Raw genomic sequence first — 24,680 nt, forward strand, 5'->3', positions numbered from 1 at the left:
TCTTCTCCATCAACCTCCTATTACTAATCACCTCCATTACCTTTCTATTACAGTCTTCCATTAATCATCTATTACTCCTCCACTACCTTCGACCTGGAGAAGAACAGAGGGACCTTTCTACTACACTACTGTTCCATTCACCTTCTATCACCCAGCTACTCATCTCCTCCATTACCTTTCTGTTATCACTTTTTCCATTACCTTCCTATTACCCTTCCATTACTCATCTCCTCCATTATACTTTTATTACTCATCTATGCCATTGCCCCTCTAATACCCTTCTGTTACTGTCTTCCATTTCTTCCCCTACCCTTCTATGACCCATCTCATCCATTCCCCTATTACCCTCCTCCATTAGGCCTCGTTCACATGAGCGCTGCTTTAGTGCAGTATAGGCGCGTGAAAAGATTGCGGCTATACTGCATTAAAGGTCGTGCGAATGGGTTAATTCCAGCTATTTTAATTAGCTCGTTCACGGACTGAAAAATTCTTAGTTTGAAAATTCTTGACTCATAGAAGCTGAAAAAACTTCTGTTTTCAAGAGTGCTGACTCTTCATGGGGAACTTTTTGGGTGGAGCATAAAAAACTTTAACAGTAACTGATTGTCTCCAAAGTCTTAGTTTTTTCTGGCTCCTGACGGGAAAACTCTGCAGGTCCCTGATTACAGCTCTGAGGATGGAGGCTTCTGACATGGCTACATTCGAAATAACTGGTAACGACACAAACTGCTAGGTTATTATAATGCAGAAGGTTGTCCGCTCAGGGGAGAGCTGGCATCCGCTTTTACTCACCCAGCGCTCCCTAAAATAAGGCTGGCTTCACACGAGCGGAAGCGTATTTGTCTGCACCTGAGAGCTGCGTTTTTGCGGAATGAACAATTCTTTTTCGTGTGCGCGTCGGCGTATTTTACTGTCCCATTTCCCCGCAAGACATGTTCATTTGCGCATGGCAAACAAATGCACTGATTGAAGTGGCTAAATAGTTTCACGCAACTCCTTGCATATTGCGCGTGAATTCGCGCATCCTCCGTTGACCTCTGTGGGGACCTTTGGTGCACAAATATGCAGAAAAATAGAACATGTTCCATTAATTATTTTTGTATGACCGAAATGTGCCTGCAAAATACTGAAATGTGAACAAACCCATTGAAATCAATGGGTTCCATTCTTTGCGTATTGCGGGCACGAACATGCTCATGTGAAGCCAGCCTCAGGGTAAAAATGATGCAGCTAGTGACCCAAGAGGAGAGCAGAAGCTACCACAAATGAGCAATTATAAGATCATGTCTTCTGCTTCTTACAGGGGTTATAATGATGCGATTGTTATACCGCACTGACTCGTTATTTTGCTTTGCTGTCTTCTATTGTAGTTAAACTTCTCTTTACTCATTATTATGGTTATTATTGCTCTAATTGCTTTTATTACTTCCTTCTTCTGATTTTATAGTTAGTATCGTCTTACCATCTTCTTTTTTCCTGCTTCGTCTTACTGTTATGTTTGCTATAATTATTATCATCATCAATCTCTTTAGTGTGGGTTGCGATACGTTGTGTAGGGCTGACCAGCGTGGAGACTGTGATTGACAGGTCTCAGAGTTCACACAACCTTATTAACCTCTATTACCACTTCACATATACATTTACGGACACATCATTGTATATATAGACTTGTCTCCAGGGCTGAAGGTGGAGAACCTCTAAACCATCTTCTAGAGGTTACCAGGTCATTGGAGCGTCTTCCACAGTAGAAGTTACCAGGTCACTTCACCAACTTATAGTGATTACCAGATCACCTAACAATATTCTAGAGATTACTGGATGTCTTAAGAATCCTCCATAAGTTAATGGGTGACTGGTGCATTTTCTAAAGAATACCAGGTCAGTGAGGCATCTTCTAGAGGTTTCAGGGTGATTTGACTAACCTCTAGAAGTTACCAGGTCACTGGAGAATTTTCTAGAGGTCTCCAGGTCACTGGATAATCTTTTACAGTAGAGTTTACCATGTTACTTGAGTATTTTCTAAGGGTTATCAAGTTGCTAGAGAATTTTCTAAAAGTTATAAGGCCACTGAAGAATCTTCTACAGGTTGTCTGGCCACTGAAGAATCTTCCAGAGGTTACTGGGTCTCTTCAGTATCCTCCAGAGGTTATCAGGTCAGTAGAACATCTTATAGAGGTTACCAAACCATTGGAGAATCTACAGTAGAGGTTACCAGATCCTTGGCCCATCCTCTAGGCGTTACCAGGCCACTGGAGAATCTTTTAGAGGTTATGAAGCTCATGGAGACTCTTCAAGAGTTTAATGGATAACTTAACCATCTTCCCGTGGTTGTCTGATAATTTTGGACCACCTTCTAGGGATCACTGGATCATCTTTTAGGGTTGGCTAAATCATTGGGGCATCTTTTAGAGGTTACCAGGTCACTGATCCTTGAAGAATTAGAAAACAAGATTGATTGACCATCTTGCAGTCATTGATTACAACACTGCACTACCAGGGGTGAGGGGGACACAATATACTTGTGGGGGGGGGGGGAAGATATTATTTAATTATAAATGCTTTGTGCTTCCTACAGTTTGTTTGAGACCACTTTGCTCTGGACATAAGAAACATATAAAACAATAGTCTCCTCCCGAGACCCTGGACCGCTCTTACTGCGTCTCTGTAGACACTCCAGGTCTTCTTATATCCCCGATGTCCATGAAATATTTTTCCAAAATCTTGACCATTTTCTGTCTCCTATCCAGATGTTAGAAATAGAGAAGTAGTGACAGAAATAGACGTACTAGGGAGGAGCACAAAAGTATGAATTGTTAGGGGAAGGGGTGTAAGGCTCCAGAGAGTTCCTGAAAAGAGGAAGCATAAAAGACTTAAGGAAGCAAGAAAAATGGGTGCAGTGAGAAGAGACAGTAACTCCTGTTCTCCTACGTTCTCAGTGGTTGAACCAAGTATGAGCCACACCTGTCCTAGAAAGTAACGGACATACAGTCCATCCTACAGAAGAGGCTTCATGGTTAGTGATGGCAGGAGGCTTTAGTAATAGTCAAGGTGATTGGTGGTGGAGGAAGTGGGCAGCGCATGGACACTAATATTATGGGGAAGTACACAGGGCTGTTAATTCTGAAAGTGCCCATTTAGCAGTAGGATGACCACATGATGACCACATGATGACCACATGATGAGATCTGGGTGCAATTGATTACACATTAATAGAAACAGTCAATGCCTACAATACTCCAACAATAGTGAGCAAAATCACTGATTACATCACAGAAATCTCCCTTCTGTTATACAAAACTCTAAACTAAAAGAAAACTACAGAACGGCTTAACCCCTCAGGCTTCACACGGGCGAGAAATCGTGCAGGTTTTGTGCGTTGCCATAACTAAGGGTTAAATCCATGATCACATGAATGCCTCCAGGGATGATGGTAACATAATAACAGTAATGCTGCTGATAGTAATACTAATGAGAACAACAATAGTACCAATTATAATACTGATGCCAATAATGATGATGATGATATAATACTGATAATTAGAGATGAGCGAGTATACTCACTAAGGCACATTACTTGAGCGAGTAGTGCCTTAGCCGAGTATCTCCCCGCTCGTCTCTAAAGATTCGGCTGCCGGCGCAGGTGACAGGTGAGTTGCGGCGGGGAGCGGGGAGGAGAGAGGGAGAGAGAGATCTCCCCTCCGTTCCTCCCCGCTCTCCCCCGCCGCTCCCCGCCCCCCGCCGGCCCCCGAATCTTTAGAGACGAGCGAGGAGATACTCGGCCCAGGCACTACTCGCTCATCTCTACTGATAATGACAAAAACAGTGATGATCTGATGTAATAGTATAACCACAGTGATGATAATAATAATCATACCGGTAATGACAAGAATAATATAATATCATCCCAGTGATAATAATACTAACAGTAATGATCATAAACAGCGACTAAGAATAAGAATACTGATGGCTCCAACAATAAAACTAATAATGATACAATCCTACTAATAATTACATGGAGTACAAAGACACAATTCGCTGACAGAGATGATTCATTGGAGCCTCGGCAGTAACTCCCATCACAACAATAGACTGAAAAAGTAGCTTAGAAGGAAGCTGTAAGAATCCTGCGGTCTCGGCCCATAACACGCCCGTCTGGCCATCAATGGAGAGAAGAGGGTGCGGTCCGTCAGCATTGCTATAGCCAGCAGTGGTGGTCTCACTGGTAATGAAAACATGGGCGCCTCAAGACCTTGAAAAAACTCAATATTGATAAAATGAACATCAATCAGTTACAAAAGGCTGAACTGATTGGCTCTGCACACATTGTACACATAACATCATCCCATGTAGCCGGGGGGTTCCCAACCTTAGGCTGCATTCACATGAATGTATATCGGCTCGGTTTTCATGCCCAGCCGATATACGTCGTCCTCATTTGCAGGGGAGGAGGAGGATGGAAGAACCAGGAGCAGGAACTGAGCTCCCGCCCCCTCTCCACCCCCTCTCCACCCCCTCTCCGCCCCTCTGCACTATTTGCAATGAAAGGAGGCGGGGTGGGGGCGGGGCTAGGTTCCGAGATTTAGCCCCGCTCCCATCCTGCCTCTCCCCATTGCAAATAGTGCAGAGGGGTGGAGAGGGGGTGGAGAGGGGGTGGAGAGGGGGCGGGAGCTCAGTTCTTGCTCCTGGCTCTTCCATCCTCCTCCTCCCCTGCAAATGAGGACGACGTATATCGGCTCGGTGTGAAAACCAAGCCGATATACATTCATGTGAATGCAGCCTTACATATAAAACACGAGATCCGTATGTTTGTGTCGTGTACAAATCCACAGTTCTGGTCTGATTTGAGTGATATTTTGCGTGAGCGTTCTTCAGCACCCCGCGACAAATACTGGCGGAATTAAATATCGAAAACTCACCAACCTGCCCTGTAATTTTTGTTGCCAATAGCAACCAATCACAGCTCAGCTTTCATTTCATATACTGCTGAGGTAACATGAAAGCTGCGCTGTGATTGGTTGATATTTCCTATACTGCTGATGTAAAATGAATGCTGCGCTGTGATTGGTTGCTATTTCTTATACTGCTGAGGTAACATGAAAGCTGCGCTGTGATTGGTTGCTATTTCTTATACTGCTGAGGTAACATGAAAGCTGCGCTGTGATTGGTTGCTATTTCTTATACTGCTGAGGTAACATGAAAGCTGGGGACTCTTATATAGTAAATAATGACATTAATGAACATTTCAGCTAAAAGCAATATCACTGAAGATGATTGTACATAAGGTTGATTTGCCAATTGCTTAGCGCCTCTAATTAGATTTTGACGAACAATTGCTTTGGAACGGCTGCAAAATGGTGCAATAACATCAGTTATTATGTAGAAGAAGGAAATAACTTTGAAATAACTCTGCAATGACCAATCCCTGCGCTTATAGCGCCGTGCAATGTGCGAGTATATTACCTAGTGTGTTAGAAAGACGAATGACCAAGCTGCGATCTCCTGCCGCTCTTGTACTGCTTCGTTGTGCATTATAGTAATAGCGATGATGATGATAAAACTGATCAGAATGTAATACTGCTAATTAGTATCGAGCCAACTGAAGCAGCTGAACCTTGTATCGGGTTGAACTTTGCTAAGGGTGCGGGCAGACGAGCGTAGGCGTATTTACGTTCGCACGAGCGCAACGTATAATCGCCCGAGCGATCGTTTTTCACCGATCACGACCAGAGCTAGAAAGAGTATTTTCGTTTGTTCCTACTTTGCAAACGGTCTTTTCGGCGATCGAATATGCGTTGGCGCGTATTTCGGTCGCATATGTTCCGTTTTTTTCGAATTGCCGTTTTTATGCGCCGTAAAATCGCCCATGTGAACGAATACATTCGAAACCATTGCCTCAGATGGTCACGTATATACGTTTGGTCACAAAAACGCGCCGTTTATGCGCTCGTCTGCCCGCACCCTAAAAGTTCGGTTTGACGTGAACCCGAACCTTTGGCAGTTCATCTGTGCCAAACCCACTAATGTGGCTTCTTCTCCTCCAACTAATACTGGACACATTTTTTGCCCACATTTGGCAAACTGGATAAAATTTTGAAAATTTTGCTCATCACTACTGATAATGATAGGAATTATAGCACACAGATGATAATAATAATAGTAATACTAATAAAACTGATAATAAAAATCTAATGATAATACCATGGGGCTTGGGGGAAAAAATGGCAAATGAAGTTCAGTATTGATAAATGTAAGGTTCTGCACATGGGCAGGAGAAACGGATGTCACCAATATACACTAAATGGGGTTCTGCTAGGGAAAGGGAGATGGAAAAAGACCTGGGGGTACTAGTGGATTGTAGACTCAACTGGAGTAACCAATGCCAGTCAGCTGCTGTAAAAGCTAATAAAGTCTTGGGGTGCATTAAAGGGGTTGTCCGGCCATAATAACTTCATGTGAGCACTTCTGTTCGACCATTACAATGCACTTTGTAATATACATTGTGCACTGTAACTTGGCCAAACAGAAGTTATATACTTACCTACAGGCGTGCACCCCCCTGTGTTAATCCTCTACTCGTCCTTGGATATGACAAATCCATCTTCTTTTCTTGTCGGGCTGGCTTGCAAGGGAGGTGCCGCTGGGCATATTAACTTTTTCCACCCCACTTCTGCCCTAATCAGCAATTCCAGCAACCTGATTGGTTGTTTGGTGAATCAGTCAACCCAAACAACCAATCAGGTTGCTGGAATTGCTGTTTAGGACAGAAGTGGGGAAGAAAAAGTTACTACTACTGCTCTGCCTAAGGGTGCATTCACAGGAACGTATATCGGCTCGGTTTTCATGCCGAGCCGATATACGTCCTCCTCATGTGCAGAGTGGGAGGCTGGAAGAGCCCAGGAGCAGGAACTGAGCCCCCCCCCCTCTCTGCCTCCTCTCCACCCCTCTGCACTATTTGTAAAGAAGAGAGGCAGGGCGGGGGCGGGGCTAATTCACGTACCTTAGCCCCACCCTGTCCCGCCTCCTGTCATTGAAAATAGTGCAGAAGGGCGGAGAGGAGGCAGAGAGGGGGCGGGAGCCTCAGTTCCTGCTTCTGGCTCTTCCAGGCTCCCCCCCCTGCAGATGAGGAGGACGTATATCGGCTCGGCGTGAAAACCGAGACGATATACGCTCTTGTGAACGCACCCTGAATGTGTAAGGATGGCGGCCATCTTGGATTCATTCAGCATGTCAGTTTCACAGAGAGAAGACAAGGAAGATAAAGGGTAAGTTGAATAATGTTTTTGTTTGTATAATGATGGATGTTCTAATACATTTACTTTACAGGTCAGTTGTGGGGAAATTAACCATGGGCGGCCGGACAACCCCTTTAAAAGGGGTATAGGGGTGAGGGATGAGAACATTATTCTCCCACTATATAAGGCACTTGTCAGGCCTCACATGGAATACTGCGTACAGTTCTGGTCACTGGTGCTCAGGAAGGATGGTACAGTACTGGAGGGGGTTCAAAGAAGGGCAACTAAACTAATACATGGAATGAAGGGACTGGAATACCCAGAGAGGCACCAAAACTGCGATTATTCACCCTAGAAAAAGACGGCTAAGGGGCGACCAAATAACTATGTATAAATACATGAGGGGACAATACAAGGATCTCTCCCATGATCTGTTTACACCCAGGACTGCAACGGTAACAAGAGGGCATCTGCTTCGTCTAGAGGAAAGTAGGTTTTACCACCAACATAGAAGGGGGTTCTTTACTGTAAGAGCGGTGAGATTGTGGAACTCTCTGCCTGAGGAAGTGGTGATGGCAAAATCCATAGAGGAGTTTAAGAGGGGATTAGATATCTTTTTAGAACACTGTGATATTACAGGATATAGACATTAGGTGACCAAGGGGGGTTGTTGATCCGGGTCTTGTAGTCAGGTGGGAAAATGTAAAACGTCGATCCAGGAATTATTCTGATTGCCATTATGGAGTCAGGAAGGAATTTTTTCCCCCAAAAATAAGGGGTAAATTGGTTCTGCCTCATTGTTTTTTTTGCCATCTTCTGGATCAACAAGGGGGTTGGAAACAGGCTGAACTGGATGGACATTGTCTTTTTCAGCCTAACATACTGTGTTCCTACGTATAACAGTAAGGCTGGATTCAGACGAATGTATATCGTCTGGGTTTTCACGCCGGCCGATATACGGCATCTCTCTCTGCAGGGGGGGAGCCTGGAAGAGCCAGGAGCAGTGCTCTTAGCTCCCACCCCCTCTCTGCCTCCTCTCCGCCCCTCTGCACTATTTGCAATGAGGAGAGGCGGGACAGGGGTGGGGCTAATTTGTGGAACTTAGCCCCACCCCATCCCGCCTCCTTTCATTGCAAATAGTGCAGAGGAGGCAGAGAGGGGGCGGGAGCTCAGTTCCTGCTCCTGGCTCTTCCATCCTCCCCCCCTGCAGATGAGGACGACGTATATCGGCTCGGCGTGAAAACCGAGCCGATATACGGTTGTCTGAATCCACCCTAATATTGCTGATTATATTATTATAATACTTGATATTATTAGTATCATCACTTGTATCTGTGTTAATAGCAGCAGTATTATCATCATCAGTATTAGGGCGCCCACCCACTGGCGTTTTTTTTACCTGCGTTTTGCGTTTTGCGTTTTTCCTGCACAGGCATAGAGATAACATGTGTTCCTGTCCACTGGCGTTTTTTTTGCGTTGCGTTTGCGTTTTTAACATAGGAACTGTCAGTTGCATATGTGTCCTTATTTTTCTCCTAATGCACCCATGAATGTCAATGGAAATTAACGGAAAAGCCGCGAAAACGCCGCGAAAAACGCGCGGAAAAATCGCGGGAAACGCAAACGCCAGTGGGTGGGCGCCCTTACCAGTACTACATTAGTTACTTATGTGTTTTTTTTCCTTATGGTATGTACTGACACAATTTTAGGGTTATTCACACGAGTGTATATCGGCCACTTTTTTCACGTCCGACCAATATACACTACCATCTGATGCATTGGATTCCAATGCATCAAATCACACAGGCTTATTCCCCCAGCGTACAAGAGCCCGGCTGGGCGTTTTTACGTTGGGCAGGAGAGATAGTCCTGGAACTATCTTCCTGGCCGGACTACGGCCGCTGCCATTGACTACTATAGGAGCCAATGACAGCAGCCGGAGAAAGAGGTGGGAGGGAATTTCGCAGTTTGACTGTTTGCAATGGGAGGGGGCAGGGGCAGAGCTAATATCCGCCCCTCCCATTGCTGGCTGTGGACAAGAGGCAGGAGAAGAATCATAGAGTCTATAATTGGCTTAGCTCCGCTCCCCATCCATTGCAAACAGCCGGAGGGGAGAAAAGAGGAGGTGAGCCGGCGAGGGGGAGGGAAGGGGGAGACAGTTTAGCCCGATGGCGTATACTCTGAGGCCATGTATCACATGGTAGCGTATATTGGCCGGCCGAGAAAACGCCAGCTGATATACGCTCGTGTGAATAAGCCCTTAATCTGTAGAATGGTAATAATAGCATGTGAATTTAAATAAATATCAATTTTAATAAATTCTAATCCTATGAATACTAATAATATGCTACTAATGACAAAAGCGTAATAATAATAATGATAAGTTATATAATAGTGCTAATACTGATAATACTGAGTAATGTAATAATCCTGCTGCTAATTACACTATTAATACTGATGATGATAATCATAATATACTGCCAATAATCAAACGCGTACTAGTGATAATAACTGATAATAATAGTGATATAACGCTACTAGTGCTCATATAATAAGACACTGTTACTCATAGACCCGGTGATGCGGCTATGATGATTCTTCATTGTATGTAATACCCGCCCTCTCTAGCGCAGATCTCACTCACTGAACCAATGATAATCGGCCTTTCTTCTTTACAGATGGGGAACCAAAAAAGAAACATAAAGATAAATTTCTGCCAATCTTCCTGTTTGTTTATGTGACCCTCCTGACGGGTGGATTTGTGTACTTGGCTTTCCGAGGTAGGAAGGATCGTAAGATACTCAATCATGTAGGGGGGATTTATCAATGCCTTTATTCCCATTTTTTTGGCCTAAAAAAAAGTTGCAAATTATGGCAAAACTCCATATTCATGCAAAAATTTGTGACTTTTCTCAGCACGCAACAGTTTTATAGTATGCAGATAAAAGTGGGAGTGGCTTTACTGGGAGTGGGTGTGGTCTCCATCTTTTCAATAAATTTATCAATACTGAATTCAGAAAGAGGAGCACATTTTGGCAGAAATCTGCTTAGAAACAAGAAGACTGACGGCAGGCAGAGAGCACATGGCCATCTAGTCTGATCTCTATATAGAGACATAGAAAATGATGGCAGGCAGAGAGCACATGTCCCATCTAGTCTGATCTCTATATAGAGACAGAAAATGACGGCAGGCAGAGAGCACATGTCCCATCTAGTCTGATCTCTATATAGAGACATAGAAAATGACGGCAGGCAGAGAGCACATGTCCCATCTAGTCTGATCTCTATATAGAGACATAGAAAATGACGGCAGGCAGAGAGCACATGTCCCATCTAGTCTGATCTCTATATAGAGACATAGAAAATGACGGCAGGCAGAGAGCACATGTCCCATCTAGTCTGATCTCTATATAGAGACATAGAAAATGACGGCAGGCAGAGAGCACATGGACCATCTAGTCTGCGATCTTTATAGAAACATTGAAGACTGTTGGGAGGAGGAGAGCACATGAACTATCTTGTTTGACCTCTGTATAGAGACACAGAGGATCACAGTAGGAGGAGAGCAACTGGTCCATCTATTGTGACCTCTATAGAGAAACACACAAAATTGATGGCAGAAGGAGAGTACTTGGTCCATCTAGTCTGCCACCTATATAGTGATATAGAAGATGACAGCAGGAGAAGAATACATGGACCATATAGTCTGACATCAATATAGAGGCATAGAAGAGGACAGCAGAAGATCACTTGGTCCATCTAGTCTGACCTATCTTTGGAAGCACAGAGAGTGACAGCAGGAAGAGAGCACTTGGTCCATGTAGTCTGCCTTTATGTTATTTATACCTTCAGAAGAGTTTCTGGTATAACCCCTTAAATAAATGTGGGCCATAGACCCTACACACATACAGCGGGGCGTATTTCGGTAGATCAGCAGTTCATACACTGGTCCAAATAAATTATATACCGGTATTACTGCACAAATGTATTTGAAGTCTTGCGCCTCTTAATTAATTTGTTGTGTCTAGCGACACCGCCAGACTACAACGTAGGACAGCTCTGAATTGCTGCTATAAGGTACGACAGTTTGTGGCATACATTATAGTAAATGTGATGGGCTGCATGCGGCCCCACGTGCTCCAACATTGTGGTTTTTGCATGCCAGAAAACTAGTGTCTAACTATACAAAAAAATAAACGCAAGTACACGCCATGCAGAACTGTAATTCTCCAGTTACTGAAGTCCAAAGGAACTCCATATTCACCCTCTAGTGGTTGCTGTTTACAGCTGTATACAGTGAGCTCCCCCTAGTGGAGGCTGCAGGCATAGAGAATGTTATTATGTAACTATGTCTTTGCAGTGAGTTTGAAGCTGTATAAAGATGTAGTATATTACTCAATGGGACAGAATGTTGGATACAAAATGACCTGATGATGAAAGGTGGAGATTCAGGTTAACCCCTCTTATACACACTGTTGATGGGATTGGGTAGCTACATCAGAGGGTTATGGGTAATCTTCTTCTGTACGGCTTCCTCATGCTGACCTATGATATGTTTTCATGATAGAAACGGCTCTTCAGAAGGAACTTGCTGCCTTTAAAGAAGGTTTCTGCAGCTTGAGATGTCCTGAGGGGCCCCATATTTGGGGGACATTCACTGGTGGTCCTGAGGGATCAGCTATGGACTCTGATGTGGAGGAGATGATCCACAGCCTGAACACAACCTCATTGTCAGCGGGGAACTGGCTACTGGCTCTAGAGGAGAAGATCCGCTTCATGCATGTCAAGAACACAGAGCTCAGCCTGAGAGTCAACAACATCTCGTTAACGGCAGGTAATGAGGAGCCATGAGGTGACCAGGGGGGCCACAGACCTCCGATCAACTCCTAAAACCATAACTCACAGTAAAGGAAGCCAAGTGTGCATCACCTGATACTGCAGGGCGGCCCAATCCCCATGTCCGCCAGCAGCATGCAGAAAGCCAGACTGCAACTCATAAAACCAGCGACTTCACAATGAAATCTCCACGGACTATTCAGTATCTGTATAAATCCTCTACTTCTCTCACAATGATCCTGAGCTACGTCACGTCTCATGCTCCACACACATCCAAAGCTGCAGTCACATTTCCACTTCTGGTGAGAAGCCTCCCCTACAGATGCATTGTACACCAGTCACTTCCATAGCTGCACTCAAAAATCTAGCAGTACACCTTGCATTTAAAGGGGTGATCCCATCTTGGCTTTTTTAATGGCTGAGATGGGAAAAATGGGTTTTCTGTCCCCACCAACTGTCACATGGAGAATTGTGACTGCAGCTGTGGGTGTGAGTGCAGTATTAAGATTAAGTAACAGCAGAATTGTGACTGCAGCTCTGGATGCGATTGTAGTTAAAAGGGGTATTCCAATCTTGAGAAGAGCCGAGCAGTTCAGCTGAGTGTTGTTTCCGTAGCTCTCACTGAAATGAATGGAGTAGCGCTGTGCTACACTGTTTCCATTGCTACTATTCACTTCAATGAGAATTATGGAAACAGAACTCGGCTGAACTACCCGAATATTTGGGAACACTCATTTAACTACAGTTACATCCAGAGCTGTAATCACAATTCTGCTGTTGCATAATCTGTAATGTAATGAGCAGCGCCACGTGGCAGATTACGCAGGGGGGCACCGGCTGGGTTGGTTCTCAGGATTACGGGACTTTGTTTTATTAGGGTGCTATTACTGTTATTTGGAAGAATTAGAATGTATTTTGTGTTATTACAGGACGGCCTGGAAGTGATGGGAGACCAGGAGAGCGAGGACCCCCAGGAGAAAAGGGGGAAAGAGGTGGGAAGATCTGCAGAGGACACAGCGGCAGAGCCGGTCCTATATGTCCACTGAGGAACTGCTCAGTAGTTTATTATACTTGTCTTATTATATGTTATTGTATATACTGTGTATTATATATAATGTCATCCACTTTACAGTTTGTCCGGACAGCAGGGCGCAGTGCCCTGGCAAGCTCTCGTGACTGGCTATAGGAATGGTGGTCTTCTAGGCAGTGGTACGGATGATGAGTGGGCTCAGGAAGAGCCTGGTCCTAGCAGAGATGTGCATTGGCAAACTGATGCGCTGCGGCACTAGTGAGACATAGATTAAAAGGAAGGCTGGGCACCAATAGGGTAGAGAGTGGGTGGTTGTCCAAGTGGTGCCTACCATAGTTGCCTGTTCCGCCCAGGAGAATTGCAGCGTGTTGGCCACAGACTGGATCAGCGAGAGCGATGGTGGACTACAGGATGGAGCAACTTACTGGAGGCTAGGAGATTTGACAAGGAGCCCAAGGAGTTGTGTGCAGAGGGCTGCCGGGTGACCTCCGAGGGGAGCAGTGCGGCTGTTCCACTGAACTCCCCCTAGTGGTAGCTGCCATGGGTAGTAATTGGGGCAAATCATGTGCTACCTCAATGACTGATGGTAGAACTGGTACTAGGGAGGCTGGAAGTGGGTGATGTTATGGAGCAGCATGCAGGTCGCTGCTGATGTAGTAGAGGCTGGGTGAGATCTAGGGGTGTCTGATGTGATGGTGGAGATAAAACCTGCGAAGTGGGTGGGGCTTCAGTAAACTTACAGGAAAGTGGGTATTTAATAGGGGAATCATGGGTGGGGATTAAAAGTGTCCTGTGAGTACATGCAGATGTTTGGAGACATGGCTGGGTCAGTAGCTAGGTCCAGTCAATGCAGTGATATAAGCTGTCAGATTTAGAGAAGAGTTATGGTGGAGGTCCAGTTATCTGGCGGCCCAGCGTGCAGCCTCGTGGGTTCAGATGTGAAGTGTTCCTCAGTCTGATTGGGGCCCTTGAGAGCAGGGCCAACAGTGCAGTGACCTGGAACCCTTGATATCAAGGTGTGACTGATGGGAGGAATATAATGCTAGAACAGGGCTCCCCTCTGTTCCCCGCTGCTACCCTCCCGCCACGCCTCCCCCCGGCGCCCCCCCAAATCTTTTCACCCGAGTACGGAAGTACTTGAAAATCGCGGTGCTCGATCGAGTAATTACTCGAAACGAGTATATTCGCTCATCTCTAATGAGGAGTAAGCCTAAGCTTAAATACATATCCTGGTGGGAGGCGGCAAGTATCAAACAGGCTGTCTAGTCCTAGGGAGGGGAAAACCATTTTACATATAGAAGACAGTGGTGGCAGGTCACTGGGAGCAACAATAAAAAAACAGGCTCTCCGATGCCCCTTTTCCCATTACCACAGTGGCCATACATTGCCCCTCCAACCCCGCCATCAGTCATGGGTCACCCTCCCTAGTCGGTAAGGTATCCTACAAGAGAATGGGCAGCCGGGCTCTAGAGGAGAAGCAACATCTGATGTTGACTGGTTTGACCTTTGGGTCCTGTGAGGAGTAACACAGTCCTGGGGTGAAGCGCCTGAAACAGGAAGCTAAGATAGAGAATTACACAATATTTCATCATTATAGAATGTTCAGATAAAATTCAGCAACATTTAAACAATAGCGACACTTTGTATGTGAATGAAGCGATTCTGTATGTGAATGAAGCGATTCTGTATGTGAATGAAGCGATTCTGTATGTGAATGAAGTGATTCTGTATGTGAATCAAGCGATTCTGTATGTGAATGAAGTGATTCTATATGTGAATGAAGCGATTCTGTATGTGAATGAAGCAATTCTGTATGTGAATGAAGCGATTCTGTATGTGAATGAAGTGATTCTGTATGTGAATGAAGCGATTCTGTATGTGAATGAAGCGATTCTGTATGTGAATGAAGCGATTCTGCGATTATCTTCTTTTAAAGGGAAGCCACACAAGAAACATCCGCCATTACTGGTGGATACTATGTGGATCCTAGAGAACTCCATCATGTAGGTTCCAGACTTCTGTACGGTCACATTGCATTGTTTTGTTATAGGACTTTCTGGCCAGAAAGGAGAGGAAGGAAGTAGCAGACTAGTAGGTCCTCCTGGACTGCCTGGACTTCAAGGACCAACTGGACATCCTGGGAAAGATGGTGAGAATTATCAAGTAACTCAGTCCATTGCAGAGAGATGAGCGCTCCTAGTGGTGGTGGGAGGGAGATGCGACAGATTTTGATGGAGAGGAGAACAATGAATAGCAGAACACGACAGCATCCATCCAGGTGATAATATATTCAGTGATCCTGGATGGGTGCTGTCATATTTTGCCATTCCTGGTAAAAAGCTCTTTTTGGGATTCATGAACTGTATGCTGTGCATCCACATTTATTCCTGGTTAGGGATAGGAATATTTGGCGTGTGCCGTGCAGAAGGGGCATTATATCCTGTGATCTAGTAAAAATCATAGCTATTTGCTACTGTAGATGTGTGTAGGGTATCTATGCATCCTGCCCTAGTATAGCTCACACTCTGCACAGCAAGCTGAGGTTGGAAAAAGGAAAGAGATGGGTATTGTATGCCACCAGGTGGCACCCAGTGGTACTGCATTTAACTTTGTCAGTGTCCCATATCTGAAAACAGTGGTGTTAGATGACTGACTATTCCCTGTTCTGCAGGAATGAAGGGTGAGACTGGAAATCCGGGACAAAATGGGGAAAAAGGTAAGGGGTCTGAAGAAACTCAGTTATGAGGAAAGACTCAAAGGATAAAATGTATTTAGTCTTGAGAAGAGACTCATAAGGGGGATAAGACAAAGTATGTATCTGTAAAACAAAACCTACAGTGACAAGACATTGTAAGTTGGATTATCTGCAAAGACGAGGATGAATGTCCAGCAGTGACCAGGCTTCTTTACTGTAAGAGCGGTGAAGATGTGGAGGAGTCACCTCAGGATCAGATCACTACTGGAGAGGACAAAACCCAAATAACGTGTATGTGAATGTAAGGAATCCTTGTATGGATGCTGATGCAGCCTGATTGCCACCTGTTAGGGCACGTTAGCTCGGACGTTATGGTCTTTTTTATATGCCTTCCGTTTGATCAGCAGGGAGAAATTATATGCCACCCTTCCTCCACTGTCATCACCCCCTCTCCTCCCCTAGACAGAGGTCAGTGTCAGCCATAGTAACCTGGCATTGTCTCTCATATATAAATCACCATGGGATGCTATGCGATGCTTTGCACATTCCATGGTCTGAGGGGATCTCTGTACAAAGGCCATGACCTGACAGTAGAACCTAGTGCTGATCATCCTTCAGCCCAGACCCCCACATCACCTGCTCCAGAGGATCCATGAGCAGCTCAAGGATAGGTCTTACAGACGCTGACTCTTCACATTGGTTTAGTATGATGCCAGGAGCACCGCAGCAGAGATGTTCACATCGTCTCTTTCCTTCGCATTGTGTCATTGACTCCTCAGCAAATTATGTCTTCAAGAGTCAACTACTATGGCAGACATCTAATAGTTCTGTGTTATGCAGGTTCTGTGGGCGCTCCTGGTCCTTCTGGGCTCCCTGGTGCACAAGGGCCAAAAGGAAGCAAGGGGGAAACTGGTATAATTGGTGTTCCAGGTAAGGAGTTAATAAATGAGATCAAAATGAGCAAAGTCACAGGAAGGAATTAACCAGTAGAGAAAGAGGGAGGGAATGAGCAAAAAGAGGAAGGAATGAAAAGAAAGATGAAGGAATGAGAAAAAGGCAATAAGCAGTAAGGCGGAGGAATGAACAACGAGAGTAAGAAATCAGCAAATAGAGAAAGAGCACGGAATGAGCAGTAGGAAGGGAAAATGAAAGGTAGAAGAGATGAATGAAGAGTGAGAAATTATCAGATAGATGAATGAGTAGGAATGAGCTGTAAGAGGTGAGAATGAGAAGTAACAGGGAGGAATGAATAGAAAGGTGGGAATGAGCAGTAAGAGGGGAATTAACAAGTAGACAAAGCAAAAGAAATGAGCAGTAAGGGGGGAAAGGAGCTGTAAAATGGGGGAATGAGCAAGGAAGAGGAGAGCAATGAGTGGGAAGAGAACGGGAATGAGCGATAACACTGATAAATCAATAATGATGGGAGGAATGAGTGATAGAGAGAAATTAACAAGTAGAGAAGGGAAGAAATAAGCGATAAAGGAAGGAATGAGCAATAAAAGAATGAAATAAAATACAAGAGAGGAATGAGTAGTAAGAAGGAAAAATGAGCTGTAAGAGGGAAGAATGAGCGATAAGAGGGACGAATGAGATGTGAAAGGGTGGGATGAGTAGTAATGGGAGGAATGAGCGGCGAGATGGAGAAATGAATGGTAAGAGGGAGGTATTAACGGTAAGAAGAAGGTAGGAGCGGTAAGAGGGAGGAATGAATAGTATTTGGAAGAATGAGAGGTATGATAGAGGAATAAGTGGTAAGAAGAATGAATGAGAGGTAAGAGGGAGGTATCAGACGTAAGAGGGTGGAATGAGAAGTAAGAGAGGGGATAGAATATGGGAATGAGAGGTAAAATGAAGGAATGAGCTGTTAGAGGTTATATCAATAGCATTCGTTGCTCCACTATTCACATTCTAAGTCACTCCCGGAGCCGGGCTCTATAATAACATCCGGTTTTCTCCTGTGAAGGATCGCCTGGAATAAAGGGAGAGAACGGGCAGAAAGGGGAACAAGGTAATATAGCCATATACAACACTGCTATATACAGAGCTCACCTCTATATACTCACCCTGAGCCCTCCTATATACAGAGCAAATCTCTATATGATCACCCTGAACCCTCCTATATACGGAGCAAATCTCTATATACTCACCCTGACCCCTCCTGTATACAGAGCAAATCTCTATATACTCACCCTGAGCCCTCCTATATACAGAGCAAATCTCTATATACTCACCCTGAGCCCTCCTATATACAGAGCAAATCTCTACAGAGGCAATTCTCTATATACACAGTACATTTAAAGAAGAGGCGGCTCTGCATACTCTGTATACCTATAGAAGAGACGGGTCTGTATACAGTATATACCTATAGAAGAGGCTGTTCAGTATACAATGTATCAATGAGTGGTGAAGAGGATACAGATGGCAACATTGTAACAAGTGTAATAACAGAGGGCGCTGTTGTCTTAGAGTAGCTGCTCACTGTAAGGACATTACAGAGACTTATACCGCCATCTAGTGGCCAGAAACAATATCTGTATATGATGATGCTGATTGATGCAAATCCTGGACATGAGGCTCTTCTAGACCTGACAGCGCGGACCTCCTGATTGTTCCTAATACCAGTGGTCAATATGACTACAACTGAATGATATCTCCATTCAGCTGTGCTTACCTCCGGATACTCACCCTGAGCACTGCTATATACAGAGCACACCTCTATATACTCACCCTGAACCCTCCTATATACAGAGCACACCTCTATATACTCACCCTGAACCCTCCTATATACAGAGCACACCTCTATATACTCACCCTGAACCCTCCTATATACAGAGCAGACCTCTATATACTCACCCTGAACCCTCCTATATACAGAGCACACCTCTATATACGCACCCTGAACCCTCCTATATACAGAGCACACCTCTATATACGCACCCTGAACACTGCTATATACAGAGCACACCTCTATAAACTCACCCTGAACCCTCCTATATACAGAGCACACCTCTATATACTCACCCTGAACCGTCCTACATACAGAGCACACCTCTATATACTCACCCTGAACCCTCCTATATACAGAGCACACCTCTATATACTCACCCTGAACCCTCCTATATACAGAGCACACCTCTATATACTCACCCTGAACCCTCCTATATACAGAGCACACCTCTATATACTCACCCGGAACCTCCTATATACAGAGCACACCTCTATATACGCACCCTGAACCCTCCTATATACAGAGCACACCTCTATATACGCACCCTGAACACTGCTATATACAGAGCACACCTCTATAAACTCACCCTGAACCCTCCTATATACAGAGCACACCTCTATATACTCACCCTGAACCGTCCTACATACAGAGCACACCTCTATATACTCACCCTGAACCCTCCTATATACAGAGCACACCTCTATATACTCACCCTGAACCCTCCTATATACAGAGCACCCTCTGTATACGCACCCTGAACCCTCCTATATACAGAGCACACCTCTATATACTCACCCTGAACTCTCCTATATACAGAGCACACCTCTATATACTCACCCTGAACCCTCCTATATACAGAGCACCCTCTGTATACGCACCCTGAACCCTCCTATATACAGAGCACACCTCTATATACTCACCCTGAACTCTCCTATATACAGCGCACACCTCTATATACTCACCCTGAACCCTCCTATATACAGAACACGCATCTATATACTGACACTCTCCTACACAGTGAATACTACCGTAGAGATGACTCAGGTACTAGAAGTGTCTGCTGTGTATATAGTATGAGCGCTATACACGTTATATACCGCTGTCCTGTGATATTTTGGCTTTCAGGTCTCCCAGGTCAGAAAGGAGATGATGGAAGCAGCGGGAAGGTGGGACCCCCAGGACCAACAGGACCCTCCGGGAGAGATGGTGAGAAATGATGGGACGGTGAGGGGCAGACCAGTGACCTGAACCCTTGGATGGGGGGAGGGGGGAGCTGGAGCTTCTACATATACCTGATGGGGCAGGTTGTGGTATGGGCAGCAGGGCAGGGGCTAAGTAACCCATCCTCTGTCCCAGACACCAGGATACAGACGCTGGGGGTTATTTACGTAGACCAGCGTTTCACATGCCCGTCTAAGACCTGCACTTGGGTACGGGTGACAAATGTATCAAGAGGCGCCAGATGAAATAGGTGCGCCAGCTGGGACCAGGAATAGGTGTCTGTTATAATCTACGTGCAATGGACCATGATGGCCGCGCCCCTAACGCCGCACCCTGCCCATTTTTTTTAAAGTAGTGGGGGGTTTCGTAATTGTCTGACAAGTCACAATTTTGACATTTGCAACAAAATAGTGACATTTCTCTGCCAGAATTCTGGGGCTACTGAAATAATAAATTGACCCCATTAACCCATTTTCTGCCCTAGATGCCCAAGAAATCATCAATCTACGCAGGAGTGTGGCTGCAGCTCTATATGTGACTGGAGTATAAGGCATGATGTAATGCAGGATTGTGGCTGCAGCTCTGGATGTGACTGGAGTATAAGGCATGATGTAATGCAGGATTGTGGCTGCAGCTCTGGATGTGACTGGAGTATAAGGCATGATGTAATGCAGGATTGTGGCTGCAGCTCTGGATGTGACTGGAGTATAAGGCATGATGTAATGCAGGATTGTGGCTGCAGCTCTGGATGTGACTGGAGTATAAGGCATGATGTAATGCAGGATTGTGGCTGCAGCTCTGGATGTGACTGGAGTATAAGGCATGATTAATGCAGGATTGTGGCTGCAGCTCTGGATGTGACTGGAGTATAAGGCATGATGTAATGCAGGATTGTGGCTGCAGCTCTGGATGTGACTGGAGTATATGTTACATATGGCAGGATTAGCTTCACACGGAAATTCTGCTGGCAATCTTAAGCCCGAGCCGAAGCAGCAAAGTGGATGAGATTTGCAAAAATCTCATCCACACACTGCGGACAAACCATTGCAGCCAAGCTGCGCGGAATTCAAAGCCGCGGCATGTCAATTTTATCGCCGTTTTCGCTGTGGACTCTCTGCTCTCTATGGGGAGGGATGGAATACAGGCGGCAAAGCCGCTTCAAAACCCGCGCTGGATCGTGCGGGTTTGAAGCTACCTTTCTGCTGTGGAAATCTCATGGGATTTCCGTGCGGTCCCGATGTGGACATCCCGCGAGATTTCCACGGGATTTCCACCCCATGGGATCGCAGCCTTATGGATACAGCTCTGAATGTGAATGGAGCATATGTTACATAAGGAAGGATTGTGGCTGCAGCTATGGATGTGACTGGAGTATAACATAATGTAACAGCCGGATTGTTGCTGCAGCTCCGAATGTGACTGGAGTATAAGGCAGGATGTGATGCAGCTCTGGATGGGACTGGAGTATAAGACCTAATGTAATGCAGGATTATTGCTACAGCTCTTGATATGACCGGAGTATAAGGCAAGACATAAAACACAAGATTGTGGCTGCAGTTCTGAATGTGACTGGGGTATAAGACATGATGTAACGCAGGATTATTGCTGCAGCTCTGGATGTGACTTGAGTATAAGGCATACCTGATTAGTATAGAATGAAGGACTTCCAGAGTGACTGTGTGATCTATGATATGTAACATGCTATAATCGGAGCTCCATGTGACATGACGTTGATGACTTCACAGGTGACATGTCTGAATCTTCTCTGTTCTGCAGGAGTGAAGGGCGCAGCTGGACACCCAGGACAAGACGGCCAGAAAGGTGACATCTCATTATATGGGTTATAATTAATGAGAAGTGACAGCGAACGTTCACTAATAGCGGCAGCCCCGCGGTATGTCGTCCTCTTGTGCCGCCATCGTTTCTGCTTGCTGATGTTATTCATAGCTCCATAATGTTAGTGTACATGGTGACTGCCTGATTAGTGACGTCAGGACATCATGTAATATGCGCATGGATGTAATATAGCTGTAGTTATCACATTGATGCAGAGGCTGGCTGGTCATGTGAATAATCTCCCCGGGACCGCAGCATTTTGTAGAGTTCTTCTCATATTCAGACAGAATACATTTCGCATCCATTTCCCATTACAGGTGCTGCCGGATCTCCGGGAATCCCTGGAAACCCGGGGCTGCAAGGTGCAAGGGGGCAGGAAGGGAGCAAAGGGGACAATGGAGCACAAGGTAAGTAAGGGAGAGTGATGGAAGGGAAGGGAGAGTGATGAGAGGGAAGGGAGAGTGATGGGAGGGAAGGGAGAGTGATGGGAGGGAAGGGAGAGTGATGAAATGGAAGAGAGAGTGATGAGGGAAGGGAGAGTGATGGGAGGGAAGGGAGAGTGATGGGAGGGAAGGGAGAGTGATGAAATGGAAGAGAGAGTGATGAGGGAAGGGAGAGTGATGGGAAGGAAGGGAGAGTGATAAGATGGAAGGGAGAGATATGAGAGGGATGAAGAGTGATGGGAGGGAAGGGAGAGTGATGGGAAGGAAGGGAGAGTGATGGGAGGAAAGGGAGAGTGATGGGAAGGAAGGGAGAGTGATGGGAGGGATGAAGAGTGATGAAATGGAAGAAAGAGTGATGAAATGGAAGGAAGAGTAATGAAATGGAAGTAAGAGTGATGGGAGGGAAGGGAGAGATATGGGAGGGATGAAGAGTGATGGGAAGGAAGAGAGAGTGATGGGAGGGATGAAGAGTGATGGGAGGGAAGGGAGAGTGATGGGAAGGCAGAGAGAGTGATGGGTGGGAAGGGAGAGTGATGGGAAGGAAAGGAGAGTGATGGGAGGGATGAAGAGTGATTAAATGGAAGAAAGAGAGATGAAATGGAAGGAAGAGTAATGAAATGGAAGGAAGAGTGATGGGAGGGAAGGGAGAGATATGGGAGGGATGAAGAGTGATGGGAAGGAAGAGAGAGTGATGGGAGGGATGAAGAGTGATGGGAGGGAAGGGAGAGTGATGGGAGGAAAGGGAGAGTGATGGGAAGGAAGAGAGAGTGATGGGAGTGAAGGGAGAGATATGGGAGGGATGAAGAGTGATGGGAGGGAAGGGGGAGTGATGGGAAGGAAGAGAGAGTGATGGGAAGGAAGAGAGAGTGATGGGAAGGAAGGGAGAGATATGGGAGGGATTAAGATTGATGGGAAGGAAGGAAGAGTGAGGGGAGGGAAGGGAGAGTAATAGAAGGGAAGGGAGAGTGATGAAATGGAAGGGAGAGTGATGGGAGGGAAGGGGGAGTGATGGAGGGGAAGGGAGAGTGATGGAAGGGAAGGGAGAGTGATGGAAGGGAAGGGAGAGTGATGGAAGGGAAGGGAGAGTGATGAAATGGAAGGGAGAGTGATGGGAGGGAAGGGGGAGTGATGGGAGGGAGGATAGAGTGATGGGAAGGAAGGGAGAGCGATGGGAGGAAATGGAGAGTGATGGAAGGGAAAACAGAGTGATGGGAGGGAAGGAAGAGATGGTAATGAGAGGGAAGGTGCATGATGGGAGAGAAGGATCAGTGGCAGGAGGGAAGGAAGGGACAGAATGTGAGGGAAGGAAAGAGCAGTGACCAGAGGTAACAAAATAGACTCTGAGGGGAAGGAAGGGAAGGGACAGTAAAGGAGAGGAAGGACAGCAACAAGTGGTAAGGAAGTGAAGGGGAAGGACAAAAAGGAAGGGGCAGGAGGGAAGAGACAATGATGGGCAGGAAGGGAGAAAAGGGACGGGAGGGACAGTTGTTTTCTTGTACATTAGGTGCTGTAAAATGTTGGAGATAGTGAATTCTGGGTATATATTTGTGGTGTTGTATGTTTTGCCTCTGTTAGAAGTTATATCATATGTGGCTCTCATACTGACAGCACACAGTCCCTGATGTCTGATGTGTTACCTTCTCTGCAGGACCCCCAGGAATACCCGGAAATAAGGGACAGAAAGGAGAAGAAGGTAAAATAGCATGTGATAGTGTCTGCAATATACCGCCACACAGTGCTGATACCTGCACATACTACATATAATACTCACACCCCACCTGACACCCCAGAAGCCTGCAGTATACCGCCACACAGTGCTGATACCTGCACATACTCCATATAATACTCACACCCCACCTGACACTCTAGAAGTCTGCAGTATACCGCCACACAGTGCTGATACCTGCACATACTACATATATTACTCACACACCACCTGACACCCTAGAAGCCTGCAGTATACCGCCACACAGTGCTGATACCTGCACATACTCCATATAATACTCACACCCCACCTGACACTCTAGAAGTCTGCAGTATACCGCCACACAGTGGTGATACCTGCACATACTACATATATTACTCACACGCCACCTGACACCCCAGAAGCCTGCAGTATACCGCCACACAGTGCTGATACCTGCACATACTACATATAATACTTACACCCCACCTGACACCCCAGAAGCCTGCAGTATACCGCCACACAGTGCTGATACCTGCACATACTCCATATAATACTCACACCCCACCTGACACTCTAGAAGCCTGCAGTATACCGCCACACAGTGCTGATACCTGCACATACTACATATATTACTCACACACCACCTGACACCCCAGAAGCCTGCAGTATACCACCACACAGTGCTGATACCTGCACATACTCCATATAATACTCACACCCCACCTGACACTCTAGAAGCCTGCAGTATACTGCCACACAGTGCTGATACCTGCACATACTACATATAATACTCACACCCCTCCTCACACGCCCATTATGGGGTCCTTCCAGAATAACAGTAATTTTCTCATGTGAGATCTTTGTTTCAGGATTGAAAGGGGCCATGGGACAGAAAGGTGCCGTTGGGACTGCAGGTGAGCTCTTGTAAGGTGCCCTCTATGCCCTGTGCAGCAGTGTCAGTATATACTGCAC

General features: G+C 45.7%; 1 protein-coding gene across 1 annotated transcript; it reads left to right on the forward strand.

The window, feature by feature from the left end:
- Positions 1-644: 644 nt before the first annotated feature.
- MARCO (macrophage receptor with collagenous structure) lies at positions 645-24,636 on the forward strand. Its single transcript, XM_066577776.1, has 13 exons — positions 645-713; positions 9,911-10,012; positions 11,800-12,066; positions 12,998-13,060; positions 15,149-15,247; positions 15,770-15,814; positions 16,634-16,723; positions 17,757-17,801; positions 19,647-19,727; positions 21,519-21,563; positions 21,896-21,985; positions 23,670-23,714; positions 24,578-24,636. Exons 1-13 carry the CDS (start codon positions 677-679, stop codon positions 24,634-24,636), a joined length of 1,068 nt encoding a protein of 355 aa, XP_066433873.1. The 5' UTR covers positions 645-676.
- Positions 24,637-24,680: the final 44 nt, after the last annotated feature.

This window comes from Eleutherodactylus coqui, chromosome 8, assembly GCF_035609145.1.
Source record: "Eleutherodactylus coqui strain aEleCoq1 chromosome 8, aEleCoq1.hap1, whole genome shotgun sequence".
NCBI lineage: Eukaryota > Metazoa > Chordata > Amphibia > Anura > Eleutherodactylidae > Eleutherodactylus > Eleutherodactylus coqui.